The 14,243-nt window shown below is 42.2% G+C and overlaps 1 protein-coding gene across 7 annotated transcripts in view; it reads right to left on the minus strand.

Moving 5' to 3' along the window:
- The window catches only part of TNIK (TRAF2 and NCK interacting kinase), a 430,959-nt gene that overhangs the window by 21,518 nt on the left and 395,198 nt on the right, over positions 1 to 14,243 (minus strand). For 5 of the 7 annotated variants that reach the window (XM_043995975.1, XM_043995980.1, XM_043995976.1 and 2 more), the window contains 5 exons: positions 13,756 to 13,920; positions 9,724 to 9,838; positions 9,410 to 9,502; positions 8,586 to 8,756; positions 2,651 to 2,794 (listed from right to left, as the gene is read on the minus strand). In XM_043995975.1, coding sequence (XP_043851910.1) covers positions 2,651 to 2,794; positions 8,586 to 8,756; positions 9,410 to 9,502; positions 9,724 to 9,838; positions 13,756 to 13,920 — 688 coding nt within the window. The remainder of the gene's footprint in view (positions 1 to 2,650; positions 2,795 to 8,585; positions 8,757 to 9,409; positions 9,503 to 9,723; positions 9,839 to 13,755; positions 13,921 to 14,243) is intronic. The other 2 variants (XM_043995978.1, XM_043995977.1) reach the window with 1 other exon arrangement.

Consider the following 14,243-nt stretch of genomic DNA (forward strand, 5'->3'; position numbering starts at 1 on the left):
TCTCAGTATACTGTATGATGCTTTCATTTTTATAAAATTCTTTCCTATTATTATTTCCATTTTTCATATAAGAAAACTGGGGCCCAGAGAAGTTAAGAGATTGTATTGCTCCTGAGTAGCAGAGCTAGAACTAAAATTCTAAGATCTGAGGATTTTAGATCTAGAATTGGGAGGAACCTTGGAACCCAGGTCTTCTGAATCCCAATTCTGTACCTTTGCACAAAGCTGGCTCAGTTGCCTACTCCCTATGTGATCTGCTCTCTGAGTGTCAGTTTTCTCATCTGTCAAATGAGGTGACTGGACTAGATTTTAGATTTCCAAGGTGCCTTCCAAATCCAAATTCTATTACCTTTTTATGATTATAGACTTCAAACATGCTTTGTGTCAGCGGATGAAATATATGCCTAAAGACCAGAGTGCATGAAATCTCTGCACACTGGAACTTTTAGCTAATGGACATTCATGCCTTAAGAAACTCTTCAGGAAAAAAAAGAAAGAAAAGAAAGGAAGAAGGGGCAGCTAGGTGGCACAGTGGATAAAGCTCTGGCCCTGGATTCAGGAGGACCTGAGTTCAAATCCGGCATCAGACACTTAACACTTGCTAGCTGTGTGACCCTGGGCAAGTCACTTAACCCTCACTGCCCTGCCCCCAAAACAAAAATAGAACAAAAATACCATAGAAAAAGGGATATGTGGTTTTCTAAGAACATAAATTATATTAATATGAGGTATTCTAAGAACATAGATAACGTTAATATTTGATAAATATGCACCTTCAGGGATCCTTATTTATGTAGGCCTCAGTGGCCCCCATTTCTTTTTTTTTTTCTTTTTTTAAGTGAGGCATTGGGGTTAAGTGACTTGCCCAGGATCACACAGCTAGTAAGTGTTAAGTGTCTGACGCCGGATTTGAACTCAGGTACTCCTGAATCCAGGGCTGGTGCTCTACCCACTGTGCCACCTAGCTGCCCAGTGGCCCCCATTTCTATTGAGTTGGACACCACTGGCTTAGAGCACAGGGAAGTTGAGCATCTCGCCAAAGGTCACATAGCCAGCATTGATTGGAGTCAGGACTTGAACTCGTCTTCCTGGCTCTAAATCTGCCTTTCTCTCTACCATTCCATCAGGGGTTCTAATCAGCAATTAAAGAACCAAAAACTTTGGCCAAGATGCTTACCCCAGGGATTCTTCATCATCTTTGTGTATCATTGGGTCCTTTTGGTAGTCTGGTGACACCCAGAGACCTCTGAGGTCTCTGTATTTTTAAATGTACAACACGAAATAGAGAGGATTACAACAGAAACCAATTATACTGAAATATACTTATCAAAATGTAAAAGAAAAAAGTCACAGACTCTAGTTTAAGAGTCCCTTATTTAGATTTAGTTCCTAAAGTAATTTCTGCTCCCTTTAAAAACAATGAGTAATCCTTGAGTGGTCCAATAGAAAGGGAAAATAACAAAAGGTATGGGGGGGGCTGTGTGGGGGTGGGTAGCTAGGTGGTGCAGTAGATAAAGCATCGGCCCTGGATTTAGGAGGAACTGAGTTAAAATCCGGCCTCTAGACACTTGACACTTACTAGCTGTGTGACCCTGGGCAAGTCACTTAACCCCCATTACCCTGCAAAAAAGAAAAGAATAGGAAAAAAAGGTATCACTGGTTCAACACAAATATTTCTGTTAAAACAGAAGAAATTTCTGAGTAGCTAAGCAAGTTTCCAGGTGCAATCTATGTAGCCCATGTGTGTCCAAGTGTGATATATCTATTGATGACAAAGGGGGCTGAATTCACACAAAAGATCACTGGAAGAGGCATCTCTGAAATCAACAATATTTGCAGCAGCAGCAAGGGAAGCCTAAGGATAGACAGATCCTTCATAAAAACCAATTCACCTTTAGCTACAAAGAGGCAAAGATAGAGGTGATGGGGCATGAAGCAAGTAGAACGAGAATCTGCTCTTTAAGGTAACACTGGATTTCTAGTGTGACCTTTTCAGTTTGTCAAAACTGAGGTCTTTCCCTCTGGTCCACTTCAACTTTTTAGCTTTTTTTTTGGCGGAGGGGGGGGGGGAGGACACAAAGCAACATAGTAAATGACTTTCCCCCTTAGATGCAACAGGTGGAGACACAATGTTTTTGCATTGTGCTGAAGGCCTCTGCCCACATGACACCAGCTCAGGCACAGCGTGGATCCTGAGAAAAAGGCTGCAGACATTTGGCCAATGCTCCCTCCTCCCCCACTTCCTCACCCCCTCAGCTCAGTATTTTCATTTTCCGTGTCATGTGTTAGACAGTAATTTACCCTGGGCTGCAGCTCAGAGACCTTAATGAGATGCTCAGTACATCTTGGCAGGGGCAGGAGACCCACAGACATATTGCCATTGCTGCTGAGTTTATGTCTGATTCAGATGCACCGCAGAGAAGGGAGACAAACATACTCCACAGTGATGGGGCTCAAGTAGGAAGGAAGATTTCCCTTTTTAGGCCATGATGTGCTAACATTCTGACTTGGGCCATCTATCTGAACCCACACTGCTATAGGGTTCTGAGTCACGTGTCAGCTGGGGATGGCATTGTCTGACTTCTTCAGGAGCAAAATGACAGACCTGGGCTTAGTGAGCTCTGGAGACCTGTGAGCTCAGCCATCATACCTGATATTGTGACGAGGACGTTCAGACCCTCCAACACATCCATCTGCTGGAATCGCCTCCTGTTGATCAAGCTGTAGACCTTCCCTTGTCCACTTCGGTCCAAGAGCATCAGTCCATTTTCTGTTCCCACCAGGAGGTTTACACCTGTGCATTTTTTAAAAAAAGCATCCAGGGCATCAGGTTTTTGCATGTTGTCTCCCTCATTAGACTGTGAACTCTTTGAGACCAGGGATTGTCTTGTGCCTTTCTTTGTATCTCAGTGATTGGCACATGGTGGGTAATTGACTAACACCTTTAGTTCCTCACTGGTACTCACCCCACCACAGAATCCATGCCAAATCTTGTGATCTCTACATTCACTACATTCACTACATCCATTATATCCGTTCCCGTTCTCTTCCCTCATATAGCCTCACCTTTGTTCAGGTACTCAACATCTCTACTGCAAGAGCAAGTTTCCCAATCTCAGCTCTCTCCCTTCTCCAATTTATCCTTTCCTCAGTTGCCAAGGTAATTTTTCTAAGGTGTAGGAATGTCACTGGCAGCCCTCTCCTTCCCCTCATCTACTCAAAGAGCACCAGTGACCCTTTATTATCTTCAGGATCAAAATACAAAACTCTGATTTGTAAAAACTTCATTGCTTTGTCCCTTCCTACCATTCCAGGCTTCCAACATACTTTACTCCCCTTTATGTACTCCCCAATCCAGTTCTGCTGGCCGTCTCAAAGCTTTCCATCTCTCATCTCTCTCTGCCTTTGCATTGGCTGTCCCCCACACCTGAAATGCCTACTCCTTCATCTCTACCCCTTAGTTTCTCTGGTTTCCTTTAAGACTCTGCTAAAATTTCACCTTTGACGGGATGCCTTTATAGTCTAGACCTATCATTCTAGGCTACTGATATCTTTTATGAATCCTCATTGTCGACCAAAGTATTAGCTCTCCCCCAGCTCTGTGACGTTCACAAAGATGATCAATGCGATTGTTTTTATCTGGAATAGGGAGCAGTTCTGTGGATTCAGTGGCTTAGGGAATTCTGGATGAGGAGATTCCCTCCACTAATGTAGATCATTTGCTATTCTAAATCTCATAGTCTTAGAGAGATGCCTAGCCCATTGACATTAAATGACTTATCCAAGGTTACATAGTCATTATGTGTTAGAGGTGGGACTTGAACTCAGATCTTCCAGACTTTAGAGGTTGGCTCTCTATCTTCTATGTCATGCTGCATCTTTTATATTTTTTTCATCTGAGAAGATTTTAAAATTGGTGAACAGGATGGAAATGAGGACTGATTCCTGTGGGCCATCATTAGATACTGCTATCCAGGATGATATCAATTCATTGAACAAAATGATTGGAGTATAGCAACTTGACCAAATGTAACTCCACTTAATTTACTATTATATAATCTGCATTATCCTCACCTTGCCCCAAAGGATATCATAGGATTACAGAGCTAGAGCTAGAAGGGACCTAAGAGACCACGTGGTCAAAATCACTCATTTTTACAGGCAAGGAAACTGAAGCCCAGGAGGGTGACTGTATTGCTCAAAATGACACAGTATCAGATCCTTTGACTTCAAATCCTGTGGATCCATAGTCACCACCTCTTATAAGCTGTTTTTTAGAATCCATTTTGGAATTTTGCTGGTGAAGACATTAGGCATTCTGGTTTACATTTTCTGAAACCTACTCCCTCTTATGTATAAAGTCCTACACTTTTAGAAAAATCATCTTGGCAACTGAGCAAAGTATGTATTGGAGAGACCTAAGAGGGGGAAATGGGTGAGAACCCCCCAACCCACCCCCCGCCACCACCAGAGACAACACTTGCCTATCTCTGGTCTTTTCCTCCTTTTTTTTGCTGATTTCTCAAAGACTACTTTAATAGGTTTGCAGTAAGAGAAGTTATTATTTTTTGGGGGGGTGGGGGTGGGGGAATGAGGGTTAAATGACTTGCCCAGGGTCACACAGCTAGTAAGTGTCAAGTGTCTGAGGCCAGATTTGAACTCAGGTACTCCTGAATCCAGGGCTAGTGCTTTATCCACTGCTCCACCTAGCTGCCACAGTAAGAGAAGTACTTTTTGTATTTTAGGATATAATTTGTCTAGATCTGTATTTGCATTTAAAGTAGTCAGGTACTCTCTGACTATCACCTCTCTCTCTCTCTCTCTCTTTCTCTCTCTCTCTCTCTGGTGGGGCAATGAGGGTTAAGTGACTTGCCCAGGGTCACACAGCTAGTAAGTGCCAAGTGTTTGAGGTTAGATTTCAACTCAAGTTCTCCTGAATCCAGGGCTGATGCTTTATCCACTGTACCACCTAGCTGCCCCCCTATCACATCTCTTCTTACAGTATTCTACACCTCGCCCAACCCCAGCCTTTCCAATATGAAGATAATTCTCTTTCATGGAGAAGGCAGAATCAAAATAGGAATTGAGTAGTTCTGCCTTCTCTGTCATCTGATTTCCCCCATCTATGCCCATTTCCTTTCTTTGATCTTTTTGCTCTAAACATAGATTTAAAAAAAACAAAACACTTTTTGAGGTCTTCAGTATTTTGTGCTAGTTTTATTCATTTGGGCAGGCATCCTGATGTTTCTATAGGCTCATGTACTGGTCCTTTGTCAGGTATTCCTTCTTTTAAGAGAGCTCATTATGCAGCAGAGTTTCCTTTTTAGACTCTTCCACCTTATCTGTCTCCTAGGGATTATTGTAACTAAGAATTTAAGTTTTTTAGTCTTTTTGAGACCTTTCCTTTTAGAGTCTTTTTTCAATAGGATCATGCATATTTTTATCTCTGGACTTCTAAAAACTCCTTTCTTAAAGTCTAGGGTCTAGCTCTGTCTATGCCCAGCTCACTTTTAGCTCACAATTTATGAACTCCAGCACGACAGAGTCTTTTCCCTGAAGTTCCCACCACTGCCACAGCACCAGATGCTAATCGGAAAGAAATGTTGTTGCTTCTTCAAAGCCTTCTCCTCTATAGCATGCCTTATGGAAGCCTATTCAGTCTTTCTTTGAAGCCCTCTTGTGAGGTAAAGGCCACAACCTCTCCCAAGGCCACCCATTCTATTTTTGGAGAACACTCATTGTTAATAAGCTTTTCCTTATAACAAGTCTAAATCTTTCTCTTAGTAACATCTTCCTTCTGCACCTGGTTCTGCCCTTTGGGACTTAATAAATCTAATCCCTCTTCTGGACAGATAGGTGGCATAGTGGAGAGAGTGCTTTCTATAGATTTCAAATCTGGTGTCAGATTCTTACTAGCTGTGTGACCTTGGGCAAGTCACTTAACCCTGCTTGCTTCAGTTTCCCCATTTGTAAAATAAATTGGAGAAGGAAATGGCAAACCACTCTAGTATCTTTGCCAAGAAAACCCCAAATGGGCTCATGAAGAAGTGCACACAACTGAAAAATAACTGAACAGCAAAACCTCTATTCTATATATTAACCATTCAATTACTGATTCATAAAAATATGATAATAATAATTATAGCTTTCATGTACTTAAGGTTCACAAAACAGTTTCATTATAATACCCCTGAAAGAATATCACCATTTTGTGGATGGGAAAGCAGAGAATTTGATTGAAATTTTTTTTAATGCTTGCCCAGCATTTTACAACTATTTTACAACTACCCAACATACTGTTTCTGCATTTCATATTAGGTCAATTAATTGATTCATTCACTCAAAACATTTTAAATGCCTACTATGTGCACCACATTGCATTGCTCCTCATTTCTTTTCTTTTTCTTTTTTTTTTTGTTTGATTTTGTTAGGGCAATGGTGATGGTGGTGGGGGTTAAGTGGCTTGCCCAGGGTCACACAGCTAGTAAGTGCCAAGTGTCTGAGGTCAGATTTGAACTCAGGTCCTCTTGAATCCAGGGTCAGTGCTTTATCCACTGCACCACATAGCTGCCCCTTGCCCCTCATTTCTTGTTAGCAGATCATCAATCTGGAAGTGTAAACCAGAGTCCCCAAACCCAAATCCTGTTCTCTATGCCCCTAAATACTTCATTTTTCAATTAAATAGTAAAGTGCATGGAGGATAGGATAGGATTGAAGAAGACCTGACTTCAAATTCTGCCTTAGACACTTACTATGTGTGTGATCCTGAGTAAATCACTTAATTTCCTGGGACCTCAATTTCTTCATTTGTAAAAAAGAGATAACCACAGCCATTACCTCATAGAATTATTGGAAGGGTCAAAAAAGTTAATGTATATGGAGTGCTTTGCAAACCTGAAAGTGCTATAAATGCTAGTTATTATTATTATTACTACTACTAATGATAATAATAATATTCTCTCCTGGCCTTCAAAGTCATTAGAGGGATTGATTTCAGGATTCTTCTGGCTATATCATTTGTCTCTACGTGAATCAAGAAAAGTGGGCTGGGGACGGCAGTTTTGAAGCCTTTGCAGATTCTCCATCACATCCGGACGATATTTCACCTTCCCAATTGTCATATTGAATCTATCTGCCGTCGCCCCCTGCACCTCAATAATTACCATCTTTTGCCTCTTCCCTGTGGGTGGGGTAACTGAATTTCCTCCCTTGCCAGCATCTTGACGATCAGCCTCAGTGATCTGTCCAGGGTACTGAACCTTCCTGAGGTATTCCTCAGAAGGTCCAGACTTATGTTGCTTGGGCAGAGCCTCATGCTTATTTTAGAACTGTCGTGTGGCAAAGGTTCATCTCCTTCCCTTTACCCTGTGTATCATGATTTTCTACTCACCCACCTCTAGAGAAAGTCCTGTTTTCCTATATTCCTCTTTTGTTTTTTAGTCCTAGACTTTCCTTTTTAGAGAATTTCTTCCATCCCACCTAGAAACTCTTCATTCTCCCCAACAAATAGAAATGAAAAGAGTTCTTTCACTTCCCATGCCCTTTTATAGCACAGCATGGTGAAAAGAGGGGCAGCTAGGTGGCACCGTGGTACACAGAGTGAAAAGCCTGGAATCAGGAAGACTCATCTTCAAATCTGGCCTCAGATACTTACTAGCTCTGTGAGCCTGGACAAGTCACCTAACCCTGTTTGACTCAGTTTCCTCATCTGGAGAAGGAAATGGCAAACCACTCCAGTATCTATACCAAGAAAACCCCAAATGGAAGTCACAAAGAATTGGACATGACTGAAATGACTCAACAACAACAATGAAAAGAATACTGGCACTGGAGTGAGAGGACCTTGGTTCAAATTGTACCTTTGATACTAACTGTGTGACTTTGGATGAGTTTCATTTAACTTCCTCAGGCCTAACTTATCTTATCTATAAAATAAATGTGATAGACTCTATGGCCTCTGAGGTCCTTCCTGCCTATGGATCTGGAAGTCTCTGACAAACTGTGAGGCACGTGTAGAAGATAAGCTTCCACTCGGGAAGCATGCATGCAGCTCATGGTCTCTGGTTTACAATCCTACCTTGAGTTTGTACTGTCATCACGATCCTCGTCACACTAGGTAGTATTTACATCATGCTTAAAACCTGCAAATCACTTTATAAATGTTATCTCATTTTATCCTCAAAACATCCCTGGGAAGTTGGTGATATTATTTTCATTCCCAGTTTTGGAAAACTGAGGTAGCAGGACTCACTGAAGTGACTTGCTCAAGGTCATAGAGCTATTGAGTTTCTGAGGCAAGATGTGAATCCAGATTTTATGAGAATTTTAGGTGCTAAGGCAGGCTGGACAGGAAGATGTTTTTGAGTAAGAGAGCACCTTCATAAGCCCTCTTCAAATCACACTATACTGGTGGCTGCCTATATCAGCAAGGCTGGACTTGGTCCTATGTGAGACCACCCCAAATCCCAATGGTCTGAATCTATCCTTACTCTACAGATGTAGTTGCAGCCATCATAAATCATCTTCATCCTGCTTGATGAGCTTAATTTCCACCATCAGGCAGGAGGAATAAAGAAATAACTCACCCCACAGAGCAGCACAAAGGATTTCAGAGTTGAATCGTTTCTTGTATTTCCGAATCTCAGGTGTGTCGCTGTGAGGCCGAATGTTTGTAGGGTTCACGTTGACCACTGAAATCTTCCTGGCTTCATTGAGCTTGGCTTGTTCTTGCCTTAGTAGCTCACTGGTAAATAGAGCTTAACAGACAAAGAAAAAAAGAAGAAAAAAGGATGAGAAACTCGAATGTAAAGTTAATTGGACGTGAAGATGACAAATGACCAAGACTATTTTCTGAAATGGGCTTGGAGTGCATCATGGAAGAGAAAACACCAAAGAATCTCTGAGTCCAACACATTTTAGATCGTTTGTTCTTTTGTCTTAGCAGCAGCTCAGTCATAAGCCATCATGGAAGCAGTAAACTATGAGGTCAGTGTACCGTGCCAACATGGACCGTCTGGGAAGTTTAGTTATATGTTAACATCGCAAAGTTTAGTTATGTGTTAACATTGAGAAGTTTAGTTATGTGTTAACATCACGAAGTAAGGTATTTTGTTTTAACACTCCTCCCCCCAAACCCCATCAGTAAAGAAGAGATTTACTTTAAAGGACCCCCACAAAAATCAGTGGGCCAATCTGTCTTAGTAAGCTGAATTTGCTGATTAGCAAAGTTCATATGAGTTTTGGAGTTTTTATAAGTTTCCAGTTAGGAAGAAAGATTATCTAAACTAGCCAGACCCTTGCAGTGGGCAACATACACCTAAGAATTCAATTCAATTCAACTCAGTTCAATTCAATTCAATTCCACTCGACAAGCATTTATTGAGCGCCTACTGCGTGCATAGCACTGTACCTAGAAATCGCTCTTGGGATATGTATGGCACTTCCTTTAAGTCCAGAAATCCCTGAGGACCAGCCTTTTCTAGTGTCCCCGGATACCCTTGGGCTCCAAACAGAAACAGAATAGAAGAGATGAGGATAAAAGGGAAAATAAGGAATTTATTTTAGTAAACCTCAAAACAGAACAAAAACCAAACAACTTCCCTTTGAAATATTAGTTCGAGTAAAATGTCTTACATTAATTGATTCCTTCATTCCCTGTATCACACACAGACCAGATATGGAAAACAAACTGAGGCCCAATGACAAGGCGCTGCCCCGGCTTACCCGTGGCCGAGGATTCTTCATCGTCATCCTCATCATCATCAGTGGGGGACGTCTGGTACACTCTGGGGTCAACAAACGGGGTGAAGGAGGCTTTGGTGCTGCTCCCCATGCCGTACTATTAAACAGCCAATGAAAGCAAAGCTTAGAGTGCTCATTTAACCGTCGACAAAGCAAGAGTAAGAGTAGGAAAGAGCGGCATTGGAAAAAAAGAAATGTAGGCAGAGTCCCAGCTACCCAGCTGTCCAAGTATTTCTCTTTCTGCAAGTGCTTCCTGGTATTAAGGTACTCATAGGCAAGTTGGGCATTTACAGAAATTGCCATTCCAAGTTCTAGTTAGTAAATGACTAAGCCAGGACTGTGCATGGTCCCCTACTATTGGTTCATGGTGTTCTCCAGACCTGGAATACTCTCTCCTCCCCACTGCTGCCTGTGGAATTCTACTCCAAATTCTACTTCCGCCATGACACTTTCCCAGATGCCTTGAGTCAGCGATGACCCCTTCTCCCACTCACTCAGAGTTGTTTGTGTTTCTCTAATAATGCACCTAAGTGTAAGTTACTTTGAACCACAGTCTTAGAGCAAGAAGAAACCTTTAAGATCATCTAATTCCTTCCTTTTAGGGAAACTGAGGGATAGGCAGATACAATATCTTGCCCAATGTCACACAATGAGGAACTGTCAGAGATGGCATTCAGGGCAGTGTCCTAAACACCCTCCCTCCCACACTACCTTGTAGGTATTTGTATTTGCTACCTTTATGCTTATTTTGCATATGTATTGTTGTCAATAGATCATAACCTCATTGTAAATTGGGGTCATCTAATTCTTTGTACCAGTATCCCTAGTGCCTAGTACAGTTCTGGGAGCACAGTAAATGCCTAATAAACAACTATTGATTGAATGCATATATGGCGATGCTTGGGTTTTTTTTTTTTTTTTGCGTGTGTGTACAATTATATCTCAAGGGCATCTAGGTGGTGTAGTGGATAGAGTGCCAGGTCTTGGAATCAGGAAGACTCATCTTTGTGAGTTCAAATCTGGCTTTAAACACTTATTAGCTGTGTGACTCTGGGAAAGTCACTCAACCCTGCTTGCCTCAGTGTCCCCATTTTTAAAATGAGCTGGAGAAGGAAATGGTAAACCTCTCCAGTATCTTTGCCAAGTCTAAAATGAGGGCATGAAGAGTTGGACACACCTGAAGAGACTAAACAACAACAGAAAGTCTATCTCTAAGTTATACCATAAGCTCCACAAAAGCAGAGACAGAGGAAACTGTGTAAAAACAACCACATACAATAGATATACAGGCTAAGTCTAGCTTTTTTCATTGAAAAGATGAGGAAACTGAGTCATAGAGAGGTTAAGTGACTTGTATGTGGTCACAATAGGTAATGTCAAGCATTGAACCTGGGTCCCCTACTCTCAATCATTCCAAAGAGTCACATTCCACTGTATCATAATCATTTTCACCCAGCATTTGACGGTATTGCCTTAATTCTTCACATATTTCTTTCTTTCTTTCTTTCTTTCTTTCTTTCTTTCTTTCTTTCTTTCTTTCTTTCTTTCTTTCTTTCTTTCTTTCTTCCTTCCTTCCTTCCTTCCTTCCTTCCTTCCTTCCTTCCTTCCTTCCTTCCTTCCTTCCTTCCTTCCTTTCTTGGTGAGGCAATTGGGGTTAAGTGACTAGCCCGGGGTCACACAGCTAGTAAGTGTTAAGTGTCTGAGGCCGGATTTGAACTCAGGTACTCCTGAATCCAGGGCCGGTGCTGTATCCACTGCGCAACATATTTCTTTTCTTAGAAAAGAACATTTTCTTTTGTCCTGTAACTGACCAGGTCTTCAAGGGATCGCTGAGAAGATTTTGTATCTGAGCTGTGCTGAGGAGGAGTCTAGCTTTAAACCTCTCCCATGACAGTGGCTGGCTAGCTGTAAAGGGGGCATGATGCCCAGGAGAGAAAGAAAAACTGAGGGGTTGGATTAGAGATGGGCTCATTGAATCTGAAGAAAACCCAAGCATTTGCTTTCCATCTTACCTAGAACCTCCCAATCTATCCTACCATAAACCCCAAGGTCTATTCTTCAGGCACTCAGGGCACATGTCTCCACTCCAGCCACCTATGATGCAGCATGATAAGGTAGAAAAGAGGATTTAGAGTCAGAAAACCTGGTTCCCAATCTTGCCTCTTCTGGTTACGACCTGTGTGAGCCAAAGCAGGTCACTGACTTCCTGTGGGATTCTTTTTCCTCATACAAAATGAGGCAGTTGAACTAGATGCCATTTGAGGCTCCTTCCGGCTCTTTTAAGGTCTATGATCCTATTACCCTCTGTTGTCTTACTGCTGGTAAAGGACAAGCTCCAGCATGTCTGCCCATGTGGAGAGGCTTCAGCATGATCTTTGTGAGGAATTGTTCATTAAAGGATAGTGTCAGAGACACTTGCTGATAGGGAGACTGTTGGAAGAACTAGTGTAGTTAAATTTGTAAAGGTTCATGATCAAAAGCTTGGCTAAGAGGTGATTCTTTTCTTTTCCTCCCTCCCTCCCTCCCTCCCTCCCTTCCTTCCTTCTTTCCTTCCCTCCTTCCTTTTTTCCTTTGTATCCTGCTTGTGTGAGGGGAGGGAATACAAGCTGGAGGGGGTATAGTGTTAGCTGAGAAGAGAAGACCAAGGAACCCTGAGGTAAGTCCCGCTAACTCCTGTAGGAAGCAGGGCAAAGAACTCATTGGATTTTCTACTTTTGGAGTAGAGGGTGGGAATTAGGCACACATTTGGAAAGGAAGGAATGAGAACCAACAGCAATGACTTTTAACCCTTCTTGTCACTGTTCAGTCATTCAGTAGTGTATAACTTTTTGTACCCCTGTGGACCACAGCATGCCAATGCTGTCCATGGGTTTTCTTGGCAAAGATACGGGAATGGTTTGCCATTTCCTTCTCTAGTGGATTAAGGCATGGAGGTTAAGTGACTTGCCTAGGGTCACATAGCTAGTAAATCTGAGGCCATATTTGAATATCCAGGAGCTGAATAGTCCTTAATCTGTACTCAAGGTCTGCTCTTCTAACATCAAGCTCCTACAGAATGCTTTCCCCCCACCAACACCATCACTCCTGACCCTAGGAGGAGGACTGGTCTCATATGCTTCATAACATTAAATTCCAAAGTGTGTTTTATAAGAGTTCTGCTAGACAAGGTCAAAAACAAGAGAGAAAAACTTTGGAAACACTTTTTGGGGGGCTTTGTTTTATAATTCTTGGGTCCATGGATAAAAATCAACTAAGTGCAATAAACTCATTTAGCCAGTCCCACTGGACAGCCAGAATGCTTGCTCCATGAGCATTGCAAAATGAGAGATATTATTCTGTCTTTTCCTTGGGAGGTTTATGTACTGGAAAGATAATATTAAATTCCCTTCTTTCCCCCACAAGTTGGAGTCTGGATAACGATCTTTCTGAGGATGTGCACACTTGGTGATTGTCTTTCCAAACATGTATCAACAGCATTTTATGAAATCCCTTGTGGTTGTGTTCATCTAACTATGTAGCACAGGTATTGGTCCTGAAATCTTTAAATTGTGGTGACGGTTAAGATCAGTGCAGATCAGGAGCTTAGAAAGTAGCTAGATAGCGCAGAGGATAAAGTGGGGGACTTGGAATCAGGAAGACCTGAGTCCAAATCCTGCCTCAGATAATTACTAGCTAAGTAGTCCTGGGCAAGGGGTTTAATCGCCTTTATCCTCAGTTTTCTTCTCTTTAACGTGGGGATAAGAATAGCACCTACCTCCCAGGGTGCTGTGAAGATCAAATGAAATATTAGATGTTAAGTGCTTTGCAAACCTTAGCTATTAAATGCTAGCTATTTTATTTCCCACTATTTTCTTTCATCTATTCTCAACAATGGAACAAGTAGAAACCATGAGAAAGGAAATGAGAAATAATTCCAGAGAATGCAGCAAGCTTCACTTCCAGCAGAGATTAAGAGGTCTTTAGTGCACTCACAAGAAGAGGCAAATGGTCAACCCAAGAGGCTCCAGAACCTACTTCAGTTGCAGAATCCATGTCTTGCTGATGGGTTGAGACACGCCCGAGTGCCTCAGTAGGCGTCCCCGCGGGAGAATGACTTTGCTGCACGAGGTCAGGGAGATTGATGTGACCAGCGAAACCATTGCTGTCAGCGTGCCCAGAACGTTTTTTCTCTCCTGATGACTGTGGAGTAACAGAACAGAAAAAGGGGAAGTGAAGTTACCCCGGTGGAAAGCTGACACTAGGGAGCCCTTCTTCACTGTCTCCACCATGTGGATGTAAAGAGTCAAGTCAGACAACACCAAGAAGAAAGGCAGACTCCATCACAAGAAATTCAGTGTCAACTCTGCCGCCCCTCCCCCCCCCATCACTGCCCACATCCTAGCTAAATCACTGGACAAAGGATAATCCTGGCTAATGACTAGCTCTTTAAACCAGCATCTAGGCAACAGAAGGGAACGTTAAAAAATGATTGATGACTTTCTTAGAATTGCCAAGATTTTATA

Source organism: Dromiciops gliroides, chromosome 3 (genome assembly GCF_019393635.1).
Source record: "Dromiciops gliroides isolate mDroGli1 chromosome 3, mDroGli1.pri, whole genome shotgun sequence".
NCBI lineage: Eukaryota > Metazoa > Chordata > Mammalia > Microbiotheria > Microbiotheriidae > Dromiciops > Dromiciops gliroides.